This window comes from Phodopus roborovskii, unplaced genomic scaffold (assembly GCF_943737965.1).
Source record: "Phodopus roborovskii unplaced genomic scaffold, PHOROB, whole genome shotgun sequence".
NCBI lineage: Eukaryota > Metazoa > Chordata > Mammalia > Rodentia > Cricetidae > Phodopus > Phodopus roborovskii.
The window spans coordinates 32140497-32151644 of record NW_026126540.1 but is presented as its reverse complement, the minus strand read 5'-3'; the positions used below and the strand labels follow the sequence as shown (position 1 = coordinate 32151644).

Here is an 11148-nt window from a genome sequence, read left to right as displayed (position 1 = left end):
GAAAAGAAAGGGAGGGAGGAAGGGGAGAGAGGGGGGAAGTAAGGGAAGGAGGGAGGAAGGAGAGAAGGGAAAGGAAAGGGAGGGAGGGAGAGAGGGAGGGAAGGAAGAAAAAGAAGGGATGGGGAGAAGGAAAGGAGGGAAGGAAGGACGTAGTTTATGAAAAGCAAAGGGAGAATGATTAAACGTGGTCATACTGGGAAGAGGAACAAATGCATGGGCCCAGTGGCCCCCAAGTTCACCTTTGGAGGTCCTGCCGTGAGCTCAGTGTTAAACAGAGGGCGAAGTGTATGCACATAGTCCACCACTTCTCCTACTGGTCTGCGAGGCCCGTGAGCTCAGTGTTAAACAGAGGGCGAAGTGTATGCACATAGTCCACCACTTCTCCTACTGGTCTGCGAGGCCCGTGAGCTCAGTGTTAAACAGAGGGCGAAGTGTTTGCACATAGTCCACCACTTCTCCTACTGGTCTGCGAGGCCCTCCTACAGCCACAGGGACCTGATGAGGGCAACTAGAAGTGGAGGGTCACGCTGGGGCTGTCACTTCCAAAATCTGTGCCCTACAGGGCTGGTCTGGAAGTGACACAATAGACCAACAGGTTTCATTCCATCAAGAGATACATTTCCTCTTCTCCCATTACTCAGCTCGCACAAGACAATCTCTTTCCTGCTTTTTCCTCAAATAGAACTGCTAGAATGTGTGTGTGTGTGGAGGGGGGGAGGTCCTTGGAGTACCTCATACCAGCACTTGTTTTCCGTAATTTTCCAAGGACTACCAGTAGCCTTGGCTTTTCTCTTCCATTGTGGATTTTGTTATTTACCACCACCACCCCCCGGTGTGTGTGCGTGCGTGTGTGTGCGCGCAAGTGTGTGTGTGTATGTTGGTGAGTTTATGAGCACTATGTGCATGCAGTAGCCAGAAAGGGTGCCAGATACCCTGGAACTGGAATCACAAGCCCTTGCGAGCCACCCTGTAGGTGTAAGGCATTGAACTTGGTCCTCTGTGAGAACAGCAAGCACTCTTAACCTCAGAGCTATCTCTGTAGTCCCTTGTTCTCTGTTATAGACAGGGTCTTTTGTAGCCCACGCTAGCCTAGAACCTAACATGCCATGAAGGGTATCCTTGAATTCCTGATCATCCTGCCTCATCTCTCAAGCACTGGGGTTACAGACTGATTTCTTAGTACCCCATGGAACCCAGGGCAGGAAAGCATGGCAATAGAGTTGCACCTCCAGCTTCTCTATCTCCAACAGTGCTCGGGCTACCAGACCCATTCTCTCCCTTGGGAGCAGGTGGCCTCTGACCCCCGTGCACCCCAGCCTGAGACGGTGTGTTAATTTAGTTTTCACAGGTTTGGAATGTGGACTCTTCCAACCCACCAGATCCCAGGCCAAATTACTATTCTCAGACACGGCTTCAGATCCTCCTTCCTGGCTGTACCATTCTTGCAAAGAGAAGCAGCAAGCTTGGCCCTGTGCAGCTGAAGGAGTGACGGAACACTTGTCCTGTGAGTAGGACTCTCTGCCATCCAAACAGACGCCAAAGCATGTCGCCAGTTGTGAACATGACACATGCTTCTTGCTATCATCTCCTTTACCCTCAGGTGGGAGCCCAGTCAGACAAGAATTCAGGGAACCACATTTCAAACTAGTCATAAAATCTTAAAGGTCTTTCTGTCAGTGAATTCCAGGGACTGAAGCCCCGCCCTACGAAACCTACTTTATATCACCTGTAGATCCTGGGGACCAAGCAGATACAAGGTGTGGCCAGAAAAGGAGAAAATAAATTCTCTTCCACACCCTTGACAGTCAGAATGTCCCACTAGGAAGGCAGGAGAGGTCAGACTTCAGGTGCCAGGCAGCTGTCAGAAGTCTGTCTTGGAGGTGGGGAGGAATGATGAGAGAGACAGAGATACAGAGAGAGAGAGAGAGAAAGAGAGAGAGAGAGAGAGAGAAAGAGAGAGAGAGAGAGCAGGGTAAGCATATCACCTGGCTGGTTTTCACAGGATTGCTCATCCTACTTTACGCCAAGAAAACTGGCTTAGAGAAAATAAATAAATGGCTTGCCTAAGACACAGTGAGGGGTCTGGTCCAAAGCCTCCCCTTTGCCCTGCCCACATAGGAATGGTCTGAGATAAATGAAGCTTTGGGACTGAGCTTCAGTGGCTGTCAGCACAGGCAGAGGTAAGCTGCAGAAAAGACAGCTCCATCACCTGGGGCTGGGGAAGTGCCTAGGGTCATGGTCTCCACGTACTGGGTGAGGGTAGACTTGTTAGACCTTCCTTGATTGCACTCTGACCAGTGGCCAGTGCCAGGCCTTTCATTAAGAGAAAGGCTGTTTTCATCAAGAATCTCTAGATGTGTGACAGACCCTGCCTAGCAGACCTCATGAATCAAAAGTGGCTTAGGATGCCCATGATGCATTCGGCAGAGCCAACAAGCTCCCTTCACACGCTGAGAAATGTCTCTACCTCTCTTTCTAAGGACTGCTTGATGTGTATTCATCCTGTGACTGGTATTGTGTGGTCCAGTTTTTCCTTCTTGTGACTGTGGGAAATTGTGCACGAGAAGGTAAGGAAAGATGGCCCAAGAGGCTTGGACTACGCTCTGGGGCATGCCACTCTCTGCTGCTCTGGGCTTCCAGTTTTGCCAAACACTTGGAATTACAGTGTAGGAATCTGGGACATAGTGACCAGGCACAGCCAGCCCCCAAGCCCAAACACACCTGTGCTCATTTTTAGCATCCGCCCTATGGGGCGGTACATGTGTTCATTTAACCCCAGGGCTTAATAGGGGTAATCTTACTCCATAATACTCCCCTTTTAAAAATTTAGTTCCTGGTAGAAAGAGGGCATGGGGGGGGGGGGAAATCATGCAAAATGAATGTGTGAGACTTAACAGGGAACCATTGTGGGCTCCTAAGGGATAAGCAGTTGCAGTTTTAGCTTCGGCCAAGCTAGCAGCTGCGCGAAGGTGATAAGGAACACAGCACATGGGGTAGGAGCAGAGGAAAGCACATGGCTGAGCCTTGGAAGGCAGCTGAAAATGGGATATGGAAGAAAGGGGAGAGGAGGGCAGGGAAGGGCAGGGGAGGGGAGGAGCTGCTTTCAGCCCTCTGTCCCCTCCTCCCCTGCATCTTCTATGAACTGTAAAGAACCCAACAAATTGTGACCACTGCTGGGGCCTACATTCCCTGTGGTTCTCAGTTGGCATCTCTGATCTGTTGGCCGCTCCCAGCAGGACTGGTGCTCACTCTCACTGCCTGGGGCTGGCCAGCTCCCAGCCTTGTGTCCACCCGGGAAATGGCTGCTGACCACTTCCATTCACTAATGCTAACAGGGCTTGAGAAGGAAGGGATGGTGGGATCAGCTGCAGAAGCCCCAGTGAGCCTTTCATCACTGTCTTTTTACCCTAAATTTCCCACCAAAGAAAAACCAGACACCCGACCCATAACAATGTTAGTTCCCTGGTCTGCCTAGCAGGGGTCCAGGGATGCTCTGTGTCACAGCTCCCGGGGCAGAGTCAATGGGGGTAGGTGAGAGTTGTAATACATTTCAGCATGTGGCAAAAGTGTCTTGAGAAAGATTTTTTTTTATCATTTGTACAAAAACATAATTTAGACTGGGCGAGGGCATGCATAGAAAAGCTACAGCTTGTAAAATTCGAATCTGGAATATCAGTGCCAAGGGCAGAACTCCAGGCTACCCACCGTGCACAGTCCCACAGCTGGAGGTGAGGGGCAGGAGGGCATCAGACTCCAGAAAATGTAAACAGCGTATTGTCAACATAATTTACTACAGGTCTCTGCAGTGTATATAAAATGTCTTAGTGCAGCGGCTTACAAACAGTTTCTCCTTTTAAAAAATGGAACAAACCAACAGCTCTCTACTTCATGCACGGACAGTCTTCTCACTCCATCTCTCCAACAATGAATGCAGAGGAACCACTGTTTGAAACAATATGAAAACTTGCTACAGAAACACCCTGGTGAGAGAGGGTGTGGTCGTATAGTGTCCTGGGACATGCCTAGCACACTGAAGCGGACAGAGATGTCAGGAGTCTTTGTCGAGTGAGTCCTTTTCTCTCTGAACTCAGAAGATCAAAGAAAGCCCCAGCACACAATGTGCAGTGAGGTCTTCCAGCCACTGGAGGGCACCATCACCATTCATCTGACAACACATGTCCATAGATCCAGCCACAGAGAGGCTCCAGGTTGGTTGTTTCTTGTTTTTTTCATAGAAAGCCCAGAGTACAATGATTGACTGCATCCCCCAGCCCCGAAGAACATACACGCAAAAAGCAGTTGTTAAAATACTGACTTCGGTTTCTTTTCTCCTTGCAAACGTCCACTTCACGTATTTCCACGCAGCATCATTTTCCAATGCAGCAGAACTGATCTGAAATCTTAATCCAGGCCAGCCCTCTGGCATCTTTCCATTAAGACACAGAGTCAATCTTCCCTCATTGACTCAGCCTAAAAACCAGGAGTCAGCAACTACCCACCAAGAGCCCCACCAAGAGCTCACACCCACAAAGGGAACAGAACAAAAGACATTCTTTCTTCGTGACTGAACCAATTTGGTCCCTCTGCTGTGTTGATGCAGCATAAATGAGAACCAGCAGGGTAGGCACCCAAGGGATTAAGGTAGTGGTGCCTAGAAACTTCTCTGAGAACTAGAGGACCAGAAGGGGAGAGGAAAGTTTGTCTTGCCTCCCCTCCCCCACCCTGCCCTCAGCCTACCCCCAGTGGACCCCTTGAAAGGACCTGTAACCACATGGCCCAGTATCCTGGAAGTCCCACAGCCTCTGTGTTTTCTGTTTGTTCTTGCTAGATTTACTTCCACAATCCTGGGTGGCTTTTTCCAGGGGGCTCTATTTTGGGATTCAGGCTGCAAATTCCCAGGGGAAGGTACGGCTGGCCAGTGAAGATGGGTACAGGGGGGCAGGCTTCACAAGATCTTCAGAGTGAGCAAAAGGCAATTAACAAGGTTCTAGATCAGCTAAGCATCTGACCTAACAGGGTGGAAGCAGTGGATTTTGGAATTGTGGGCTGAAAATTAAAAGCTGAAAAGTACAAGCAGACCACACACACAGACACACAGACACACAGACACACAGACACACACACACACACACACACACACACACACACACAAAGGAAGGGACAACCCCTGACTCAATGCCTGTGCTCCATTGCCTGTTGAGACTAGGGGACAAGAAGGATCACAAAGGGCTGCACCTGGTCCTCTCCTAGGACAATAACCCTACAGCAGTGAGATTCGGGGGAGAGAGCAGACAGGTAAGAAGACCTCATCATCTCCTGGAAGGGAGACAGAAAGAGCTAAGAACTCCTGCAGCCTCTCCAGCGTCAGGCTCTAGGGACACCCCCACCCCAGCTGCATCCACTCTCCCAAGCTCAGTATGGAAGCTCAGCACCCTCCGTGGGGCCACACACAGTGGGCATTCTGGCCAGTGCTCTACCCAGGGCAGCCCCTTCCAGGTTCCCTGGACATGTCCCCCTGGAGATTTGGCAAAGCACCTGCAGATGAAAGTTACCTGCTCAGGTCTATCAGTCAAGCCAACAGGTAGCCCCACCCCCACCCCACCCCACCCCACCCCACCCCCATCACTGGCTTTGGCCACTACAAACATAGGCTGTATGCTCAGGGCAACCCTCGGACACTGGGCACTCTCGGGCGCCAGGAGCCCTCCACCCGCCCTCCAGGTTGTCTTGCTTTTTTGTTTTATCCTTTTGGCAAGGACAGGATCCCCTTTCACCTCCCTGGCTGGACATGATCTAATCCTAACCAGGTTCGGCAGGGTTTTTTCTGCACATGCGCAGTTCTTTGAAGCAAAATTCAATGCTTTCATCTTGACTATAAAGTGGCTCCAACAACTCCAGTTGAGGGAAAAGATAAGATACAAATTGGGCCCACACGCTACACATCTTATTCAAGTCTTGCTAAGAAAGTTAAAAAAAAAAAAAATGTTTGGGTGTATCTTGATCCACGGGTGGCATTTTCAAATGTGCAAACACAAAACAAAAGAATGTCTTGGAAGAGAGAGATTTCTTGTTACTATAAAGTCATCTTCCTCTTGCTTTTCAGTTGTGAGTGATACTCTTCCACAACATTTTGAGATCCACATGGAGAGGACCAAAGGGGCTTAAAAGAGTACATTACACAGAACAGGAAACCCCGTAGCACCGATCTGAAAACACGACACAGACTGGCGAGTAGATGCGGCACCTGGAGCTACGCACTACGTTACCAAAACCAAAAACTAGAAACCTAGGACGTTGGGATCACGACACCTGGGTGCAAACCGCTAAGCAGGACTGCTGCCTGGAGTCAGGTCATCTCCAGACTGGACCTTCCAACGCGTTCCAGGTCTGACTGGCTCCTGCAGAGAAACTGCAGAGTCCGGGTGCTGTCGCCTGTCCAATCAGAGAGCTCGATGCAATGAGGCTCCTCTGACCCGACCCTGCAGTGGGCACTATCTGCTGGGGAACACCCTCCTTAGTCTATGGCTCCGGGATGGATGCTGAGCACAGGGGGCTCCAGGCAAGTCGGAGAGTAGTTGAGGTGCGGCTCCTTGATCCACAACAGGGGCACCCCGTTCTTCCCCTCTGAGTTCTTGCTGGAGTTCCGGCTTTTGAAGCGCACCAGCAGAATGGTGATGATGAGGATGCCAAAGATGGGGAACGGGTAGAAGAAGACAAAGTAGAAGAGTGCATCGTTGGAGCAAATGAGCGACTGCAGGGTAGAGCCTGAAAGGGAACAAGGAACTGTGAGGGTGAAGCCTGGACTACAGGGGGGCTCCCTGAGGACACAACCCCTCCCTCTGCCACCCTGCTGGGAGACTTTCCTGTTATTGTTCTCACATCACCTCAGGCATTCATGGCTCTTATGAGCAAATGATGCAGTGCCTCCATTTCCACTGAGATCCCTTACATCTGCTGGGAAAGCCATGCACTGAAGTTGACCTTGTTGACCGTGAACTTGACAGTGTCTACGGTGGCAGAGAAGCTGACTCCCGTTAATTCTTACCCTCCTTTGTGGTAAGAGAGCATCTAACATGTCTTCAGTGCCTAGTTCTACTGGAGACTTACATCTCAGGGAATCTAGCACATTCCCTTCCTCCTTGTTCCAGGGAGCAGTTGTACTAGACAAGGTACTTGCTTAACACCATCAACTCACAAACCATTGTGGGCCATCGCAGGGCCAGTGTCTGGCTGCACAGAGTGGATTTACAGGTGGATAGAGAAGAGAACACAGCCAGGAGCCCAGACACCGGGTCAGGGTGCTCAGTGACTATTAGCCCTTGGCAGGAACCCAGCCTCTCGGTGACCCCTATGTTCATGAAGCTTAATTGGGTGTCCACAGAGGCAGGTCAAGTATGGATCCACACTCAGTTCAGACTCCTTCCATCATGCAGTTGTTACACCATGGGAATTATTACAAAAAGTCAGCACTCACTTGTACTTATGGTTCGCAAATCTCTAACAAATTACTGACTTCCAACCCATAAAAATTTCAGTTTCACTTAACAATAATGTGCTAACAGGAAAGTGATACAGGCAGAGATTTCTGAGCCGCCGGACACTCAAATCAAGAAGGTAGGGTAGACAGAGCGTTTGGGTTGAAAACTTGTGATTTCTTCTGTTTCTGGATTTTAAGCTGATTCTACTAAAGCAAACCATGTTCAGCCCCATCTACTCCACATTTCTAACAGATTGGCAATCAAAAGAGTATTTCCTCCAGCCTCTGTTCAGAGTGAAAGGCCCTTCACAGGAAGGAAACCATGTTTGGGGCCATTCTGAGGCTAAGTGCTGCTGTTGTGCACCTCCGAATGCCCCTAGCTCTGGCCTTCTAGGCTGGTCCCAGTGACCAGGTAAAATCTACCACACCACCCCTAAGTCAGCCTCCAAAATAAAAGTAGCCCAGAAACATGATTGGCAGGCTTTTACTTCTTTGCTCCCACCTGCGAGCCTGGAAACATTGCTAAGTCACTGCAGAAGGACTTGGCATTCTAATGTGTAACAAAGAAACACCAAGCAAGACAATCTTACTGAAACAAACTCAGGCAGAGGTCAGTTGATCATGAAAGCCAAACGGTATCACATCACTAATTCCTAGCCCTGCTTTCACCTGCTTGCATTTCCCTTGGGGTAACTGAGGGTCAGCTGTGTAGACTAGTGTGTCATATTCTACCACATCTCAAACCCTACTAGTAAATGCCCACCGCAGTTAGGAAAAGTGCCTATTAACCCACATCCAGGCTCTGAATTTACTTTCTAGACCCTGCAGGGACAACAGTGACACCCCTCTTCTGCAACTGGAAAAACTCACTTGTGTCCAGAACCCGGATACCGATAGGGGCAGACTCCTCCTCTGTTAGCCGGTACCATTCCTTCTGAGGGCTGGGCAGCCACTCCTCCACGTGGCAGGAGTAGTTGCCTGTGTCATGGGGACTCGCCTCAAGCACCGTGAGCCGGTACAACAGGGGTGACAGTCTCTGGAAACGCAGCCTGCCCTCCCAAGGGCTGCCTTCAGGGCCAAAGACAGCATCAGGACCCACACTCAGCAGGACCATCCTCTCTGTTTCATCTTCACTGTCCTCCTCTTCCGATCCCTCCTCCTCTTGTTCTTCAATGCCAAGGCTGCCTCTTTTCCCTCCATCTTTAGTCCTTAGGGAATACCAGGCCACAGCAAATCGAGAGTCCTGGCTTGATCGAGACAGGATGCTGCAGTCCAGTTGAAAAGCTGCCTTCTCGGACACCGTGGCATTGGGGACCACTGTGTCCACCTGCAGGGCAGCATCTGTGGGGGAGGGGGACAAGGAACAGAGAAGGGGGAAAAGGCTGATTCATTTCCCCAAAACAGGCCAAGAAGGTGGCTCCGAAGGTAAAAGAGTTTGCCACACAGACCTGAGTTCAAGCTGCCCCAGAACTCACATCAATAAGCCATACGAAATGGGTTTGCAGAAGGGGGTGGGTGCTGGAGAGATGGCTTCGTAGTTAAGAACACCTTTTGCAACGACGCCCAAATTCCCAAATATTGTGCATAAATGTTTGTTTTCATTTAATTGGACTTTGTTATATAAAATTAAATAAAATTAAAAAAAAAAAGAACACCTCTTGCAGAAGACTGGGACCCAATTTCCAGTGGATACATGGTGGCCTACAACCATCCTTAACTATGGTTCCAGGAAATTCAATACTTTCTGCTGCCCTTTGCAGGTACCAAGCACACATGTGGTTCACACACACACACACACTTTCAGTCACACCCACAGAAGTAAGTAAATTAAATAAATGCATAAACAAACAAGGGAGAGAGGGTAGGAAGGAGGGTAGGTGGAGGGGGAGCTAGACTTGTACAGGGCCTCAGGCTTAGGGACCACACTGGGATCACACATGTGTCGGGATGGAAACTTGTGTCCACTGCCTTCTCTCATCAGCTGTGCTGAAATTTCTGTCAGGGTTCATTTCCCTTGTTAGAGATCTACCACTGGGGGGTTTTTACAAAGACTAAACATCAATCTAGTGGGCAGGGACCTAGCTGGTTCTGCATGAATATCTGTCTCCTCCCATTCCACAAGGGTCTCCCCGTGATCTGCCAAATGGGTGGGAGTTGGGGGAAGTGTGTTCAGTTGCCATTCTCTGTGTTTTACTTCCAGGGAAAGACACCAGCCTCCAGGCAAGGTTTCAAGCAGCAGCAGCAGCAAAACAACCAACTATGTGCATAGCAAAAGGAAACTCTAGAGGGGATTTCTCCTCCAGCATGGACATACACAGGTGAGGTCAGTCAATGCCCCCTCCCGAGAGAGAATGGGGCACAACAGAGCTGTGACTCTCCAACATCAGTTCAAATCAGATGTGACACAAAATGAACAACGTGCAGTGGTACAAGGATCATGAGAGTGAACATCAAGATGCCCAGAAGATACAAGGCTAGGCGTTCACACTGACAAGCTGCAAGTTCGAGTCTGTGCCATGCCCTTAAGGGATGGCTGACTCTTGGCTCTGATAAGATGCAATGGTGCTATGATGCTGCAGGAGGCATGGGGACTCTGCACATCTTAGCCTTAATTATGTGTTAAATGTAGCAATAATTATACCCAGTAATTATATGCGTTTACACACTTTAGAAATGGCAATAGAGACAAGAGGGACAAAAGGTCACATGGAAAAGTCATTAGTGCCAGTAAAATGATGGGAAGCGAGAGTGGAGGCTGGAGGTTCTTGCTGCTTTCTGCTTAAAGAATCTGTTCTTTTCCACTGAAAACCCACCAGCATAACTTCTGAACACACGGCTACTGCTTCTGTCATATTAACCACCTGTTCCAATCTGAATGGGTGCTTTAAAAGGAAAATATTCTTATGACCTAGAATAATTAACTGCTGGCTTTTGTTCTAATTAAGAAATCTAATCACCTGAGGAGAAAGCTTGATGTGCAATTTCTCATTCATAGGAAAAACAAGTTGAGAGAATTTGGAATATGAATGTACAATATAAATGCTCATACACTTCACTGCAAATAATTTCTTCCTTTTTTAAATAAAAGGACTGGTTTATCTTTATTTTATGTGCACTGTTTGTGTGAGGGTGTTGGGTCCCCTGGATCTGGAGTTACAGACAGCTGTGAGCTGCCATGTGGGTGATGGGAACTGAACCTGGGTCCTCTGGAAGATCAGCCAGTGCTGTTAACCGCTGAGCTATCTGTCCAGTCCCTGCAAATAATTTTTTAAATAAACTAATTTTATTCAGGACCGTAGAGTTAACCTTTATCCTTGACTGTATTTGGAATCACTTAGGAGATACGCCTTTGAGAATATCTGGGAGGGCATTTCCAGAGAGGATCACTGAGAAGGGAAGACCCAGCTACCCTGAATGTGGGCAGCACCACCCTACAGGCTGGGGTCCTGGTGAACACAAGGTGGAAAGGGAGAAGGCCAGCTAAGCAGCAGCATTCACGTCTCTCGGCTCCCTCACTGGATGGAAAGTGAGCGGCTGCCTCGTACTCCTGTCACCACGACACCCACCATGACGGGCTGTCACTGTCAAACCAACCCTTCCTCCCTTAAATTGCTCCTTTGGTCACTATGACGAGATAAGTGCCTATACAAGCATCCAAAATATTCTTAACA

At 49.1% G+C, this 11148-nt stretch overlaps 1 protein-coding gene across 3 annotated transcripts in view; it reads right to left on the bottom strand.

Moving 5' to 3' along the window:
• Positions 1-5609: 5609 nt before the first annotated feature.
• Positions 5610-11148, bottom strand: part of Igsf3 (immunoglobulin superfamily member 3) — an 86603-nt gene continuing 81064 nt past the window's right edge. For all 3 annotated transcript variants that reach the window (XM_051199514.1, XM_051199515.1, XM_051199516.1), the window contains 2 exons: positions 8348-8818; positions 5610-6765 (listed from right to left, as the gene is read on the bottom strand). In XM_051199514.1, the coding sequence (XP_051055471.1) occupies positions 6515-6765; positions 8348-8818 (722 nt within the window). In that variant the 3' untranslated portion in view covers positions 5610-6514. The remainder of the gene's footprint in view (positions 6766-8347; positions 8819-11148) is intronic.